Source organism: Fusarium falciforme, chromosome 11 (genome assembly GCF_026873545.1).
Source record: "Fusarium falciforme chromosome 11, complete sequence".
In the NCBI taxonomy this organism is placed as follows: Eukaryota; Fungi; Ascomycota; class Sordariomycetes; order Hypocreales; family Nectriaceae; genus Fusarium; species Fusarium falciforme.
Window position 1 is genome coordinate 1,595,551 of NC_070554.1, and position 17,232 is coordinate 1,612,782.

Sequence of the window (17,232 nt, forward strand, 5' to 3'; positions counted from 1 at the left end):
CACTGAGAGGCTGAAACCATCTCTCTTATGCTCATTCATCCATCTTGATGCTCGCCTCGAAGTTTGCCATGTCGGGGGCCCTGCCGAAGGCTAGTGGATATCTGGAGGCGACTCAAGAGCGACCCCTCACAGCCACCGGGCAAGGATCCGGTGTGTGGAGTTATCACAAGATCACAATCTCGACCCCACGGGGGGCCCTGGGGTGGGAACGCCCCATCCCAAGAGCCGCATGAGATCTAACTTATCTGCCGGGAGTTGGCCCGGTATCTGACTCGGGATGGAGCGCCCACCCCGGTGGAGGTCCGGTCTTCGGGATGGTAATAGGCCCCGTAACGGGAGAGCCGAAGGAGACCGTTCCGGTGACGCTGGAGATACTGGGTATACTCTTGGGTCTGGAGACATCGATGCCCCGGTGCTCTCACTCATCCTTCCTGAAAGTTCCCCATGGCTACCATACAGCATCAAGACGTCCCGGGCAATGGGTACAATCGCAGTTATCTCTGGAGGCCGCTGGCTGGGGATGTGGCGGCCGCTGCAATCTCGGCCACATTAGTTACGCCAGCAATTACCATCATTGACCGGTGAGTAAAGTGATAATTGTATGATACAAGATTGATTCTCATTATTTTTAGGGCAATGGTTGAAAAGGTGGCATTCAACAGACCCTTTGGCTATGGCATGAAGCTACACGGTGTGACAGCTCTAAAAAGCCCTGGCCGTTTTGTCTTTGGCCGCCCATTCGGCTTAGTCTGGACTCTCTACGCGGCGACGTATGCCGTCTCCAACGGCTCAGACACTCTGGCCCATGAATTCCACAAAGCCGCTGTCGGAACGATTACCTTTGTGTCTACCATGATCGTCAACGTCCCGCTTGGAGTTTGGAAGGATGTCAGCTATGCACAGATGTTTAGTGCTTCGAGCACGCCGCCGAAGAAGGCTGCACCCGTTGTCAAGCGTGGTGTCCCCAAAGCTGCGACTGGAGCGTTCCTCTTTCGAGATGCCATCACCATCTTTGGCTCTTTCACCATGGCACCTTGGCTATCGGCTCTCATCCCAGATAGCATGTCGTCGAACCCGCACTCGAAGGCCATCATCTCACAACTCACTGTGCCAATTTTTTCACAGTTTGCTGCTACACCTGTGCATCTTCTTGGATTGGACCTTTACGCTCGACCTGGTGGTGTGCCCTTCGTGGAGAGAGCGGCTCAGATCCGAAGGGATCTTCTCTCAGCGACGATTGTGCGATCTCTTCGAATCATTCCGGCGTTTGGATTTGGATGCATTGCAAATATGGAGAGTCGTTCGTGGTTTCACAAGCTTTTTGCCAAGTTATAGAACATACACTTATGAAGAAAAATGGTGTCGGCGGATCCGTGTTTTCATGTCGTTTTATTTGTCATCAGAGTATCTTGTTGGACCTTATATACATACTTTGACTATGAAGTAGGCCTTGTGTCATTGACGTGAGTGACAGTCTCCATGAGGCGAGCAACAGTAACAGCTTCACGAAGAGCACGCCCAAGATGACCTCGAACTCCAGCCTCCTCCAAGACCATGATCCCACCAATTGTACATCCCTCGGGAGAAGTTCCCTGATCCTTCAGAACTCCCGGATGAATACCGCTTTGAAGCATCTCGGCTGAGCCCTTCATGGACTGATAGATCATGGTCTGAGCATCTGCGCGAGGAACTCCAACGGCGACAGCAGCGTCGATAAAGGCATCACAGATGATGGCCCAGAAAGCTGGTGTAGAACCTCCCACAGCGGTGGTAGCATTCATTAGACGAGGATGAATTTCGACTGTTTGACCAATGCTCTGGAAGATGGACTTTGTCAACTCGAGGTGCTCATCTGGCAAGACGGGCTCGGTGGGAGCATTTTCAATGGCAATGAGACCTTGAGACACCATGGATGCAATGTTTGGCAGCGTGCGTACAACCCAAGCCCGCCCAGGTTGGTTCTCTGAGGTGCTTGCACTTCCGTAGATGGTAGACTCGAGCCTCTCCTTTGTCCAGCCAGCAGCAACGCTGATCAACAGCTTGTTGGACAAGGCATCTTTGATACCGGATTGCGTGAGAACAGTCTCAATATCCGCAGGGTCCACGCCAAGAATGATCACGTCAGACTGTTGCACAGCTTTGACGTTGTCACCACGAGACACAGTGAGGATATCGCTGTACTCGGCAAACTGCTCAGAGATCTTCTTCTCAGAAGCCTCGGATCGCACACAGGCGATGAACTTGGTAAAAGGCAGGCTGCTTTTTCCATCCCGTGTGGCAGGAACGAGGTTCTTCACGATGGGTGTTGTGATGTTACCTGAACTCTGTTAGTCACGAAAAACAAGTCGTCGCTTACAAGGACCCTTACCCGTCCCAAGGATACAGAGGGTGGCATTGCTTAGGCTAGACATGTTGGGCTTTGTTGGTGGGAATACAACTCAAGTGACGAATCTGCAGCGTTCCGAGTCGAGATAAGGAAAGGCGAAGGATGAAGAACAGAAGTAGTCTAGCGAGGCGAATACAGACCAAACCGTAGATAGAAAGATGCCGACAAGTCTTGCAGGTGAGCTTGCAGCGTTGAGATTGTGTGTGAGGGGCACGGGAGGACTACCGATGACGGGGCTGATAACGTGGAGGTCATGTCGCCTCCGCAACAAGTGGGGACATCGGGAACCCTGCCGGTGGGATGCAGACGCCACTGGACGGAGAGGAGGGCAGGTTTATGCATCGTGATTGCGACTTTGTTTCGACGTTGACGACGACGTGTAAGTGAGAGGGGAAGAGTTGACGTACTAAGATGAGGCGAACTAGTGGATCAAGTGATGTATCAAATGATGTATCAAGAAAGATCATGAGAGGGGAGAAATACGCGGAGGAGCGGTTGCTCGCGACATGTAATTGATTCATGTAAAGTTCATGTTCATGTTCAAATTCAAATTCTGTGCTAGATACAACAACAAACAGTAATGCTACTATGCAATTGCTTTTCATTCACCACTTCAACAACGCTCATCTCCAGAAAGCCAATCTCCTCCAAGCCTCCGTCTTCAAGGCACTGTACTCATCGTGGGTCCGCGAGGCCGCATCCCGGTTCTCCATACCTCGCCGCGTCAGATACGCCATGCACTCGGCCAAGGTACCCCAGGTGGAGCACTTGTACACCTCGGGGGCCACCCCTGCGTCGTCTTTGAGCTTGAGCAGGCTGAAGCTAACCTCGTCTGACATGCCGTGCAGCTGCGCGAACTTGACGGGCACCGTCGGGAGCTGCGCCTTGGTTCGCTGCTGGTGCAGTTCGTGTGCTGCCACCAGGCTCTCCTTGTTGTGACTGGCAAGGAGGAGCATGGCCGAGGGGAAGGGCTTGGCGTTGCTGCCGCCGAATCCACCAAACTCTTGTCTGAGTACCCCCTGTGCGATCTTGTTGTAGGCGTTGTCTGTGTCCTGCTTGGTGTCGTGGATCAGATGCCGGGGGTCAGACGCCATGTAAGCGCCGCGTACGACCTTGACACCGAGAGTGAAGCCCTCCTCAAGAGCACAGGCGAGATGCTTGGAGAGAGTCTCAGAGGTGCTCTTGAGGTAGGCCTGGTATGTGTTGTAGAGAACAGCTTGTCCGTCGCGGTTGAACTTGCGCTGGAGATCCATGCCCACGTTAAAGATGCCCCATTGGTAGTGCTGAGATTCGGCATCGACCAGAATGTAGGCACCACGGTCCTTGCACTTTTGGGAGATTTCATCGAGGGCGTCTAGGAATTGTTGAGGGAGGGGGGTGCCATTAGCAAAGGCTTCGCAGACAGAGGGACCAGCACCAGTAAGCCTGCAATTGTTAGCCAATTGTTGCAAAAACACCAAGATTTTCAGGGTAAGACTCACTTAACGGCTAATTGATCGCCCTCCCGAAGCAGCTCAACAGTCTTCACTGTTCCGGCGCGCCACGCCTCAATGCTCTCATTCCACTGGGCCTCACCCTTGCACGACGCATCAACACCAAGACCGAGCTGCTCGTTTGTGTGGTGATCAAAAACGGTCTCCTTGGCGTATGTGAGAATTGTGCCGCGGAATCCCATATCCTGCAGCTGCTTCATCGTATCCTGTGTCTCGACTCCTGTCTCGCCGGCGCAGAACTGCTTGTAAAATGTCTGCTTGAGAATGGAGCGGAGGAAGGGGTTGCGGTCGACATTGAACAGGAAAGGGTTTCCTGGGCGAGAGAGCTTGAGGAGGAGGGTGAGGGATGGCAGAAGAAGCCATGGTCTTGAGGATACGGCGTTGATGAGGAGTGATCGCCACAAGACGGTAGAAGGAAGCTCTGAAAGGGGAGACTCTGTGCTTCGAGTAGGTGCAGCTGTTCGGGTAGCCTCAATGGCAGTAGAAGTTGAAGAATGACGGCGAAGCTGGACAAGGCTCTCTCTCCGCGTCCTGGACTTGGACGCCCTCAGCGGTAGAACTAAGCCCCGGGTTGCCCGAGAACCAGAGATTGTGATGCTCCCAGAGAGAGAAGATGCCATTGTGCAGAGAATGCAGTGTTTTGATTGAGGGCAGAGATTATCCTAGAGTTACAGAGAACAGCACAATGGGTGAACAGCATCATCTTTTGAACTTAATCTCATCGTCGTCTTCCATATCCATCGGCACCCTAACCGATGCCATTGATGATGGCGCGGGGAGTCTGGGGAGCGGGGTAAGTGTGTAGGTTGTCACATGCCCCTTGGTCGAGGCCGTATCATCAGACGCCATCTGACCGTCATCGGAATAGTCGAGGGCTGAAGGTCTCGATCCTGCGATGGCTTCCCCAAGGCGGACCGGGTGCCGATGGGCGGCCAACCCAACCCCACGTGGGTCAACCTGAAAGCGTCTCGTTGCCACCCACAATCTATCGAACCGGGAAGGGCACCGTTGGGTTGTTGTTCTAGTGTTTCCTCTTATCGCGGTATGTAAGTCCTAGACTAGATCCGGAAAGTCGGATATGCCATGTGCCTCTAGAAGCCGCAGGCGTGGATGTGATTTGTCTCCGAAGCCCAATCGACGTGGGATGGAAGGCAGAAGCGAGGTTATCTTTTCCCAAGACAGAGATAGCTCACGGTTGGCAGCGGCAAATCCATATCGTGGATCGTCACGCGCCAGGGGCCGAGTTGTCCGCATGACCTTGGGGGCGAGCCCTGCAGGAGAATTCTTTTCGTGTCTCGGGAATCTAGATCTTGGGTGAACCTTATGGGGGTATCTTTATGGACCCCTGTTGGTCAAGTGCCGAAGGTCCCGGCCATTAAGATGAGACAGGCGAGCTGGGAAGTGATCTTCCTGTGGAGGAGGATTACTGGTTGAAGGGCCTAGATACTGGCAATCACTGAAGATCTCGATGGTTTACTTGTTTTCTGAATGTAATCTGTGTACCTCTTCTACGTTACCAAAGAGGAGTGGACACACCGGAATTCTGGGCAGGTTTCTGTGCGACATTGTGTATTGGTGATTCCATTTTCATGCTCAGAGATCAAGGCAGAGTGTCATGCGCGGTATCAAAGAACACAGTTTTAAACACAACATCGCATTACGATGACCAAATTTCGCGTAGGATCGAGATGATTGAAATTTTTCTTTGATTTTGTCTCTATTTACTCGGCATTTTGTTGCCTTGCTACTCGACTGTCCGAACCACCTCGTCCAACGACTTCGCCGTGTATTCCACATTGTGCTCGTTGAGGCCTGCCAGTGATATTCTTGAAGTAACTGCCATGTAGATGTGGTAGTGCTCTGGAAAGGTGAGTCAGTAATTATTATCTGGTAGGTACCGGGTTTCATACCTTCTAAGTGCTTGATCTGCGTCGAGCTAATGCCGGTATAACCAAACATGCCTGTTTGGTTGATGATGTGTGACCAATCTCCAGGTGTTTGCAGACGAACGAGTTCGTCATAGAGTCTCTGTCGCATGGACTTGATTCTTGAAGACATTGTGATGAGGTCTTGCTGCCACTGCTTGAAGCAGTCTGGGTTGCTGAGCACAGTCGCCGCGATGCGAGCACCGTACACGGGAGGGTTGGAGATTGTCTGACGCTGAGCATTTTGAAGCAGCGAGTAGACAGTCTTCTTGGTCTCTTCTGACCGAGTGACGATGGCAGTAAGCCCAACACGCTCACCGTACAGGCCCATGTTCTTGGCGAACGACATTCCCACGGCCACTTCGAGATTCAAGTCCTCGACAAGATGGCGAACAGCCCAAGCATCCTCATCGTAGGAACCAGAGTTGAAGCCCAAGTAAGCGGAATCGATGATGGGAAAGATGCCGTTCTCCTTAATGACTTGGGCAATCTCTTTCCACTGCTCTCGCGTTGGGTCACAGCCGGTAGGGTTATGAGCGCAGGCATGCAGGACGACGGCTGAGCGGTGGTCAGCAGCCCTGAGGCACTTCATGACACCCTCAAAATCGAACTTGCGGTCCTTGTAGTAAGGCATCTTGGTGATGTTGAAGCCGATGGATCTGAACTGAAGGTCATGGTTTGACCAGGTAGGGTCGGTAATGAGGACATTTTCAATACCCGTCTTGGCCTTGGCGAGGACGAGGCCGATGAGAAGCAGGGAACCACTGCCCGAGACTGCTTGACAAGTGGCGATCTGTATACTTCAGTATACTTCAAAAGCGTTGACTGAAGAGTCTACATACCCTGTTCTCCTTCAAAGCAGCCGTGTCGTGGAACAAGACCTTGGTGGCTTCATCGCGGAAGCTCTGGAGGCCTTCGATGGGGAGATACTCGTGACCAGCCTCACCGATCAACTTCTCAGCCGCGCGCACAGAGGGTAGAATCCACGGCTTGGCATTCTCATCACGATATGTTCCCTGACCGAGGTTCACCTTGTTGGGGCTCTTGTCAGCGTTGAAGCGCTTGGTAACCTCAAAGATGGGATCGGGCGGGATGTATTCCGCGGCCTCAAAGAAAGAATTCTGGGGAGACATGATGAAAACGGAAATCGGCGAAAAGGTAGCTGACGGCTCGAAACGGTTTCTCCTCCCCTGCTCTCGTCTGCTTTAATGTGAAATTCCCCCTCGTCCGTCTTCTCTTCGGTGTACCTGCCCGGCATGGAGCGGGGACCTCGGGGGCGCCGCCCGACCTCCGACTGCTCGGGCGGCTATCCGATATTGTGTGACCGCGATGCACCGGGGACTCCGCTTTGCGGCATCTAGACCCATTCCCACCGGCTGTCATCCGTGGGCTTCTTTCCTTGTTCATTTGGTGGGACCGATGCCGGGCTTTTATATGCAGAATGTTATAACATGTAGTTGCCGACAAACATCTTCGCCACCTTGACAATGGTCCGCTGTTATCTTCGCTCGTCAGACGCTTTACGGCGCTTATTCTTCGTCGCCATGTGAGACCATTGAGGCTTGGGCTAGAAGTTGGTCGGTTTTGTGTAGCAGCCTCGGTGTTACTTCCAAGGCAACAATGAAAACAGTTTCCCACTTTCAGCATCATGACTCGATGCTCACGCATCTGCCTAATGAATAAGCTTCTGGGCTGGCTGTAGGGAAGACTCAACAAAAGACAATCATAAAAGGTTATTCCTCTCCTAAATGACTACAATAAATATCTGCTCTTCCACGCGTGACACAATGTGTCTCCAGATCTAATCCGCTTGTCAATCTCTGGCTCATCGCAAAGGGGCGACGTCTATCCGTTGCCAACAATACGATCCCCATATCTTGATCATGGAGAGCTCAGCAGCGCCGCAGCCCGAGGCAAACTCCGCAGGCAAGGTGCGGATCTTGCTGCAATCAGCTACTCACCTTGTTCCTGGCGATGATCGAGGAGAAAAACTTGACTTCGTTAAAAACGTCGTCTGCCAGCATCATTGGCAACGAGACTTTGATTGTACCCAAGAACGTTGGTATCCATATGGTGACGACTTCGCCCTCAAGAACAGGAAATGCTTTTTCCTGATTGATCACCACGGTCACGATCATACTGCTGAAGAAGAAGAGATGCCAGTATTCTGGTATAAGTGGACAGGAGAGTCTCTGTAAGTTAGATCCAGCTAATTGTCTAGTATCTCATCATTGGCTTAGGCTTGGTCCATACTGATATGACCTCCAGCATCCGTATTCACGAGGACCTCCCATCCAAGATGAAAAAGGAACTCAAGAAGTGGCCATTTACATGGGAGGGAAGAAAGTTCCATCCAGCACCAAAAGGACCAGATGGGAAATATGAGCCCCTGGCCCATCGCCAAATCATCGGGTCATACCTCCGCCAGGGTATGCCTGTTCTTGATAAGAGTATCGAATTCTTAAGGGAGTATCCAGAACATGCACGATGGCTCAAGGTCCGACTGGAACCCGAGTTGTGGGTTAAGATTGAGCCGTATTGTGATCTCTCGGGAGAAGCAATGGTAAGGGGCATCGGCGATGGCGAACAAAGTAAGCAGGCCGAGGTCGGCGGCAGAGGCAGTTTACGGGGCCGCGCAGGATTGGCAAAGCTGGACACTCTTAGGAAAACATCGGTTATTCCTTGCACTGATTCCAAACGCAACGATGGTCCTGTTCAAGCTCCCTCGTCGGACGATGAATCTCTGTGTCTTTTGGAGACGCTGGTGGCGGCAACAACCACCATTGTAGACGTATTGGGGATGGATGCAACGAGAGAAACCCCGAAACACACCACGAAAGCTTCAAAGTTACCTTCAGAGGGTCTAGGGACGTCAAATATTAATCAAAAACATGAAAATTGGCTCTTCATCTAACCTATGTACTGTCTGCAACTCAAACTGGCTCAGCACCCTCTCGAGCCTCAGGCGGCATAGCTAGCAGTCTTCTTCTTGCCCAGACCAACCATCTTCATGACCTCCCGGAAAAATCCAAGGTCCTCCTCATCATAGTTCTCTTCATACGCGTCAATCATGGGCTTCTCCCAAACTAGATCCGCCTCCTCTGCCTTGATAAACTTGGTCTTCTTGACAAACTTCCAGCCAAAGAAGAGAACAGGAGCAGCAAGCACCATGGTATAAAAGGTAAAGAAGGTTCCGACATCCCACTTTCCGGGCAGGAAGACTGTGTAGCCATAAACACACACCACGCCGGTAAGGAAAACTCCGCTGATCCAGGCGCTGTAGGGCTGAAACCATCCAGTGTATGGCAGAGTATTGCGGTCGAGACCTTGGGCCATGCAGGCCTTATAGAAGAAGACATATGTGATACAGATGACAATGTAGTCAATGATCTGCGCCGCCGTGATCAGGTTGGTAAGCCAAGTCAGGACCACAGCCGAGGAGCTCGAAACGTTGAGGAAGGCAAGACACGGGAAGACCATGATAGTGGCGAGGCAGTAGATAGGAACTCCCTGCTTCGTGACCTTGCGGAGGAACTTAGGGGCCTGGCCTTCAAGCGCGAGACCGTATAGACTTCGGGTTCCGCAATATGTGTAGGCGTTACCGGCCGAAAAGATACTCGTGATGAGCAGCGCATTGGTGATGTGAGGCAGCACGCCGACTCCGAGGTTGTTCATGGCAATAACATAGGGCGAAGCGGCCGCAGTACCAGCACCGCCCTCTTCGCCGGTGAGGATGGAGACGAGGGTCTTGTCATTGTAGGCGATGGCGACTCCAACGGTCAGGGCACCACCAATGAAGAAGAAACCGAAGCGAGCGTATGTCGTCTTGAAGGCGTTCTTGAGGTAGCGGCGAGGAAGCTTGGTCTCACCGGACACCATCGAGACGTATTCGGGACCGACAATGGTAAACGCAGCACTCCACAAGGAGCCGAGGAAGCCCTCAAATCGGCCCAGGTCGCCAGTTGTAATGTATTCGGCGAAAGGACCGGGGTTCTTCCAGTATCGGAAGCCGTAGCGATCGCCCTTAGGATTTCCACCGAGCATGGTGACGAAGGTGAAGGAGAAGACGATGAGGAGGAGGATGACCTTGCCGGAGGCCAGCCAGAACTCGGCTTCTCCGTACCACTTAACGGTGAAAGCGTTGAGTACGCTTCGATCTGTTAGTGTAATCCGGGAAGTTGTTAAGGTCATAGGAGACTCACAAGTAAAGGACAATGCAAGCTGCAACTACTGCCGCGACGGGAATGTCGTCGCGCCAATAGGTCAACACCAGGTTGAGAGCTGAAATCTCGAAGGGAATCAGGATAGCCTCGTAGATGAAGAAGTTCCATCCGGCCATGAAGCCAAAAGCCTCATCAACCCAGTGACCAGCCATTCTAATAAAGGCACTGGTGATGGGCATGAAGGTGGCCATCTCAGCGATGCAGTTGTTGACTAGACCGAGCATGCAGGAGTAGAGGGTATAGGCGATCAGCAAACTTCCTGGGCCACCCTTGATGAGACCAGTACCGATACTGACGAAACTGGCGGTTCCAATGGAGCCTCCAATGGCGATCAGTTGGACCTGGCGGTTGCCCAAGCTTCGCTGGAGCTGATCCACATTGGGACCCAGATCGCCAGCGCGGACGCTTTCGGCTTTGTCGTTGACTCCCTCGAGCTTCAAGTCCGACATGTCAGACTTTTCCTCTTTGTTGAACGACATGATGAGGAGTATGGAAGGGAGGATGAGATGTGAAGGATGAGACAAAGAAGACTCACAGCCAGAGGGGAATCCCTGGCCTTTAAAAGCTCCCCGGGCGAGTCATGGACATATTGCCAGATAGAGACTCTTGCTGATTACCCTCGGTATCAGTAGAGGCCAAGAGGCATGGATCATGGGTTGTGGCCCAACCTGGGGTAAACTCCACCCCCGCAAAGTCGCTAACTGTGGCCAGACCAGTCCACACCGTCGGTGAGATTAAGCTACCCCAAGCCATCTTATCGGATGGTGGGCCGGTGGAGAAGCATATCTTTCATGACGTGGTCTTTGGATGGCAATAATGGCCATATCAGGTTGTCACTTGGCTTTGAGAACGGCTGAAGGGCTTACGAGGGGTTAGGCCAGAGAGGTAGCGTGTGTGTGTGGTTGCCTTTCCCCTCATAGCAGCGGTTCATCTTGGCACGGAGGCATTGCTGAAAGCCTGGAAGTTACCCTGTCAACTGACAATCTTCAACCCTGGCCTAGGTTCACCATGATAGAGGCTCCATAGATCTTGATGGGTCTCTGTTATCTGAAAAGTAATCTGCTATCTGATAAAGAAGGCCCGGACTCCGTTTCTAACGCTCCAGATACGTATTCCTAACGAATCTCAAGTCTCCAGTCTATCTCTCTAGTCTGTTGTTGCTTCATCACGGACCCCAAATTGAGGAGCTCGGTGTCCCCAGGGTTGGACGAGTGGAGAAATGGCGCCATCGGGAGGGCAGCCGATGGAGATAACGGGAGGGCTCCCGTAGCTTGGTGCACGGCACTCCTTCCTGCTGATGGTGTCCAACTATGGTGCGACTCTCCGGGAGAAGGGTGATGGAAGCAGGGGAGATGAATGGCTGTGGGTGTCCTCACTCGGCTAGTCTTGCATATCTCCGGACTTGAGCGCTGTTGGCGCCACATTTCGAGGGAACACATGGGGCCGGGGAGTCCGGTCATGGAAGCCCGAAGAGACAACCAATCAAGCATGGTAACTCGCGGATTTAGCATCGCCGTACTCTTGGGTGACATTGCCGATACGGAAGCTTTGATAGTGCAATTTGGTTGCTGCTGAGTTGTTCTAACGTCGCCATTCAGTTATGTTGCGGATGCATAAGTAGCTGACGCGACTGACGGACTACAAGGGGGAAATATGTCAGCCTTCCTCTGGCTGTGCACTGGGCAACTCACGCGTTCTCGAGAGGTAGTGCCGGAAGGGATCCATAAGGAAGCGTCTACCCCTGAAACCTGTACGAGGTCCGAGTTGCCTACAGACCATTTCAACAATGCTGGGGCGACGCAGGTCTAGCACATCTTTGAGCTGAACAATAAAGGTCAAGACACAGACTCGTTCATTGGGGTTTCTCCAAGCTAGCGAGGCATGACAGACGACACCAAGATGGACCCCAAGAAGCCCCATCATCTTCATGCTCCTACTACGTGGATGGTGAAGGCAGGACACAGTCACTCCAAAGTAGGTGTCGACCTGACCATGAGACCCGGGCAGTGGTTGTTGGCCCTAAGACTGGAATGAGATGGTCTGAAGGTGCACTGGCCTCCATCCTGAGTTAGCCACCATCATCACAATGTTGGACAGAATACCTCTCCCTCGATTGTCGATTGGCTCCTTGGAGACAGGCCACCGAATGCGTCTCCGCACTGTCTGCGTCGACTCAAGCATCTTCTCCAACAAACCAAGATGCAGCGCTGCAGGCGTGGAGAGAGCATGCAGTGCCGAAGAACTGGGTGGAGAGAGCAGCTGCTGCCCAACCCCTGTGCCAATTTGCTTGCGGACTACTGGAGGCCTTCCACGCCCAACCCTTGCGGGGGAGACGGGCGAAATCCGGGCGTATGTGCGGCCCTGGTCTGGGTTCGGAGCCTCGGAACGGGGTGAGGACGGGTGAGTCTCCTATTGGAATCCCCCAGCAGGGTGTGTTCCTCTCAGATAAGCATCATGACACATATATTGATAGCCAGCGCAAGCAGTGGAATAGAAAATATGTCCGCCAAGAGCCCTATCACTCAGTAAACCACTGAGCTTATGGCACACAGAGTCAAATTAGGAAGCTCCATCACGGTGACGCCGCCATACACCTTGAGTGGCAAAGTTCCAAAGTCAGCGTCTGCGTTGAAGCGTCGCATGATGGCTCGACGGTTGATTCTGGATCCCCTTCCCACCCGTGAGCCTGAGATCTGTGAGTCTGTGACTTCCAGGCTCCAAGTAGTAGGTTAAAAGTTAAGATGCCCTGAGCCGATTGTGTATATGCAGCAGAGGAAAGGGGTGTCTGGAGGAGTGCTTGACGTCAATCGTCACAAGGATCCCAAATGTCCAATGAGGCGGCTACGGGTTCCTATCGATGCGTTGTTCCCTGCGTAAGATGGCATTTGGTATGGAAGGGTAGCACGAGAACCACTGTCTACGCATTATATGCCTAGGGTAAGGTTTATTGATACGTCTTTCAAGTGGTGAGGGCTACAGATGTCAATATCACAACGATACGTGGGTGCCTTCAAGACGCAAGTGAGACTTGACAAAAAATGAGCGCAGGAGAATTAGACCTAGATGTAATTGACCAGACACAAACAAAATACGGAGAACACTTAGAAGCATTCCAACATCGGGCTCATACCGAACAAGTCCGAACAAGAACTTCTCTGCTAAGCGGTTTCGTTGGACCCAAGCCGAGCTATGGAGTGCGTCCACCCTGTTGAGTCCCCCTTTACTGCAAAATGGCCCTGAGAGTCTTGAACCTGGAAATGAGTTCGTATGAAATATTTAGACATAGTAGGTTAATGGCTTGATTGTCTTTATAACGTGTCTTCTATCTAGGTCGGGCCGCCACCAAGTCTTTCTGGGACCAGTCCATTGCCACTGACAGAGGCTTTGTCTTCGGTAGGACGCCATCTCAGTTTCGGAGGTCTTCCGGAATGATGTATCCCTTTGCCTCCATCCATTGTCCATGAGAACACAATTGTTGATTGCTGCCACGCTTCGAGTAGAAGCCATGCACTAATACTAACCATATCCTCTTACCCGGAATAAGCAATATCACAGCAAACTACCAGGTTCATAAATACTCACATCTTTGATACAACTCGGGTCTACCTCCGTAGATCGACAGCCTTCGATGAGAGGTCGGCTGAGACCCGAGATTTCAAAAAGGCCGTGCGCCTGGCGTACGGGAGTAGTATTTCGGAAGAGTGCCCGAAGTACTAGGTACGTAGGACATGGCTGCACAATCTGACGGCAGTAGATTTATGCTCTCACCTCAATATTGGACTACAGAGAGGTTTGATGGCTAGATAAATCACAGATATAGCCATCGATGAGTAACAGTGATCATTTCCGTCCTTGACTAAGCCGCACGAGTATCAAACAACAAAACTGTTCATTCATACGCTCGAATCCATGTACAAATATTCAGACCTCGATCGGATGAGAGCATTCAGTGTGATCTTTTCCCGGAGTACACAACGACATCTGTAGAAAACGTCTCTCTCATGTAGCACTCTCTCAGAGCCTCCCATCCCAGCATCCACGAGGCAAATTTCGGTATACTTGGGGGAATACGCTTGTTCAGCTTCAACACTTGTGTTCCCTGCTCCGGTTCTTGGACCGTGACCCAAACCCCAGAGCCAGTGTCCCCAACCCAATATGAAGCGCCGACCTTTAGCACAGTGCCAGCCATGCCGGGCTTAAACATCCCTGTAGACAGGAGGCTTCTCTCGAGCCGCCATGAGACAGTGGCATCTCGGCTGGGGCATCGATGACCTTCTATTTCAATGCGTACGGCGGTCATAGCAGCAAACGTCGCACACCATTCGTTATCTCGAACCATGTCGCACCACTGTAGATGGGGATACTTGTGGGGGTTAATGGCAAAACAATATGCAGGTTCCTCTGGAGCAGGCCAGAGGATCCTCAGGGATCCATCAGTCCCCACACCTGTTGGCTCAAGATAACTCAAGAAAGCCCGGCAGGCTTCGTGTAGAACTTCCAAAGGAAAACGGCGTTGATATTCCAATAATTCAAGGGTGATTGGGCTGTTGAACAATTTTCTAACGTTCTCTTTGATGCTCTCCCAACCTTCAATGCCCGCATGGTCCAGCATGTCGAAAAGGGGGCTTTCAACCACCAACTGCCGCAACGGCACTCTTCTTGACATTAATTATGGCATATAAAAATGATGGGGGACTTGTAGAGAAGTGGTTGAGATTAACTACAATATAGACTTTTTTTAGTAGTTTAAAAATAGTTGACCTAGCTAGCCTACTAACTCTCATAAATGAAAGAGCCATGGCGTTGGCCTGCTCATGCCCTGGAGCTCAATTTATCGGGGATCTACCGTGTCGGCATCCAAGGTGTGTTTCTCCGGGTCGTTCTCGTGAGCAACCCTTTCTCCAAAGGCATTCAAAATGGCGATTCTCATGAAGAACTACGGTATCGTCTCGATTCGATCCCAAGCGACCTCGAGGGTTTGTAGCTCGACATATGGCTCAGGCAGAACGAAGATCCCGAAATATTTCAAAACTCGTCCGCAGCGCTCTTTCAAGTGCGTCGCGCCAATTCCGACGCTGATGTATTTAAGAATACTAGCCCCTGAGGCCTGTAGATAGTCCGCGATCGTTCCCCCGCTCTCCCCTTACCTTTGCCCGAAAGCCCGATGACCCCGGCTTGATTGCTGGGAAAAAGTTACCCCTCGCGGAGCTTGAAGCTCCGCCTTATTAAAGGGTCGGATCTTTGTCACAGATACATTCCTATCAAAGGGCCTGACATTATAAACAGTTGCTAAGTATGCTCTTTCTGTATACACTCGAGACAAGCCTCAGGCGGCCCGTACAGCACTGCTTCTCTTTCCTACATTATCAATATGAAACTTTTCCTCTGCCTTCTCTTGGGTGTCAATGCCCTCTTAGGCCTGGCCCTGGCTGCTAGCCCGCGACCTATTGAAAATCTAGGACGTGGCGTTGTTGCCGTTCGGTCAAGCGAAGACGACATCCTGGTCACCTGGAGACTTCTCGGCCTTGATCCAGACGGCATTAGCTTCAACGTCTATCGTGCAACCAATAACGATGGGCCGAAACGTCTGAACTCAAAGGCACTCACCGGCGGGACCAACTTTGTCGATTCGACTGCGGATACAGGGTCGGCCAACACGTACACTGTTCGAGCTGTCGTGAATGGCAAAGAACAGAAGGCATCTGGCTCATTCACCTTGCCACCTGATAACGCAGTGGAACCAGTTGTACGCATACCCTTGCGACCCGGAAGCACTATTAAATATGTCTGGGTGGGCGACCTCAACGGCGACGGTGAGTGGGATTTTGTCATTGACCGACATTCCACGCAACAGTCAATCGAGGCGTATACCAGCAACGGTACATTCCTTTGGGATGTAAAACTAGGTCCTGGCAGTGAGAATCAGAACAATATCTCGCCAGGTCCCTCAACCATCGATGTTGGCCATTGGGACGGCGTCACTGTGTTTGACTTTGACAGTGACGGTTTCGCCGAAGTTGCGATCCGGGTCTCTAATGGAGTCACTTTTGGGGATGACGAGAAGTTTACCAGTGGCAAAGACGACAATCAGCAATTCATTGCTATACTGGATGGTCGAACAGGAGCTCTTCGTACTTCTTCTCCGTTACCTACCGATTACGCATCCGATGGCCCCATGGGTGCTCGACTGGGTGCTGGTTTCTTCGATGGTAAAACACCTCACCTTTTCGCTTACCTAAAGAACCGTCGTCAGGACAAGAATTTCAACCTACTCATGCTGTCCTGGACGTTTGACGGCAAGGCGTTGAAGCAGCAGTGGAAGTGGGACCGTGGCACCAAGTATTCGGAATATCCGGACGGACACAACAGTCGCATTCTGGATGTCGATGGAGACGGGAAGGACGAGGTCTTTGAGATCGGATTTGCCCTCAACGGTGATGGGACTGTCCGGTATACTCTTCACGACCAAGGCGTTGTTCATGGTGACCGTTTTCACATCGCCAAGATGGATCCTAAACGGAGTGGTTTCCAGGGCTATGGCATACAACAGAACAATGAGGGTCTCTTATATGACTACTACTACGACGCCACCAATGGTAAAATGATATGGAAACACATTGGCGACGAAGTGATCGACCTGGGACGTGGCATGGTGGGTGACATTGACCCTACTCACCCCGGAATGGAGGTGTGGTCGACTACAGGGGGTCTCTACAACGCCAGGGAAAACAAGGTGGTAGAAGCCGATACCGAACTTTGCCCATGGCCGCATCTGGGAATCTGGTGGGATGGTGATGTCTTGCTAGAGTTGTTCAACGATGGCAAGATCGAGAAGTGGAACTGGGAGGAACCCTCTACGTCTAACAAGGTCCCTCGGATCACGCAGATTAGCAAGTTTGGTGGTGTCACCAATGGGAGGAACCCGACCCTGATCGGTGACATCTTAGGAGACTGGCGAGAGGAGGTCATCGTGACCAACGCGGACATGGATGAGTTACTCATCTTCACCACTGACAAGCCATCTGATATTCGGCTGTACACGCTTGCTCACAACCCGAACTACCGCAACGACCTGACGGTCAAAGGGTATATCCAGTCTCACCATGTCGATTACTTTCTGGGTCAGGGCATGGAGCAGCCACCTCAGCCTAACATTCGTTACACTCAGCGGGCATAAGGTCCATTTTAGCACCTACTTTCGTCTT

General features: G+C 51.9%; 6 protein-coding genes across 6 annotated transcripts; 2 read left to right on the forward strand and 4 right to left on the reverse strand.

Annotated features, from left to right (window-relative positions):
* Positions 1–444: 444 nt before the first annotated feature.
* NCS54_01344800 (Hypothetical protein) lies at positions 445–1,335 on the forward strand (the record flags this gene model as incomplete). The annotated part of the gene is made up of 2 exons (XM_053158639.1): positions 445–581; positions 633–1,335. 2 exons carry the CDS (start codon positions 445–447, stop codon positions 1,333–1,335), a joined length of 840 nt encoding a protein of 279 aa, XP_053014614.1.
* Positions 1,336–1,436: 101 nt separating this feature from the next.
* NCS54_01344900 (Hypothetical protein) lies at positions 1,437–2,411 on the reverse strand (the record flags this gene model as incomplete). The annotated part of the gene is made up of 2 exons (XM_053158640.1): positions 1,437–2,317; positions 2,369–2,411. The coding sequence occupies 2 exons, from the start codon at positions 2,409–2,411 to the stop codon at positions 1,437–1,439; spliced, it is 924 nt and encodes a 307-aa protein (XP_053014615.1).
* Positions 2,412–3,009: 598 nt separating this feature from the next.
* NCS54_01345000 (Proline dehydrogenase) lies at positions 3,010–4,739 on the reverse strand (the record flags this gene model as incomplete). Its single annotated transcript, XM_053158641.1, has 3 exons — positions 3,010–3,811; positions 3,868–4,541; positions 4,734–4,739. 3 exons carry the CDS (start codon positions 4,737–4,739, stop codon positions 3,010–3,012), a joined length of 1,482 nt encoding a protein of 493 aa, XP_053014616.1.
* Positions 4,740–5,623: 884 nt separating this feature from the next.
* NCS54_01345100 (Aspartate aminotransferase) lies at positions 5,624–6,937 on the reverse strand (the record flags this gene model as incomplete). The annotated part of the gene is made up of 3 exons (XM_053158642.1): positions 5,624–5,739; positions 5,790–6,597; positions 6,647–6,937. The coding sequence occupies 3 exons, from the start codon at positions 6,935–6,937 to the stop codon at positions 5,624–5,626; spliced, it is 1,215 nt and encodes a 404-aa protein (XP_053014617.1).
* A 1,828-nt stretch (positions 6,938–8,765) lies between these two features.
* Positions 8,766–10,506, reverse strand: NCS54_01345200 (AA-permease domain-containing protein; the record flags this gene model as incomplete). The annotated part of the gene is made up of 2 exons (XM_053158643.1): positions 8,766–9,954; positions 10,007–10,506. 2 exons carry the CDS (start codon positions 10,504–10,506, stop codon positions 8,766–8,768), a joined length of 1,689 nt encoding a protein of 562 aa, XP_053014618.1.
* A 4,892-nt stretch (positions 10,507–15,398) lies between these two features.
* NCS54_01345300 (RGI-lyase domain-containing protein) lies at positions 15,399–17,204 on the forward strand (the record flags this gene model as incomplete). Its single annotated transcript, XM_053158644.1, has 1 exon — positions 15,399–17,204. The coding sequence occupies one exon, from the start codon at positions 15,399–15,401 to the stop codon at positions 17,202–17,204; it is 1,806 nt and encodes a 601-aa protein (XP_053014619.1).
* Between the last annotated feature and the right edge of the window lie 28 nt (positions 17,205–17,232).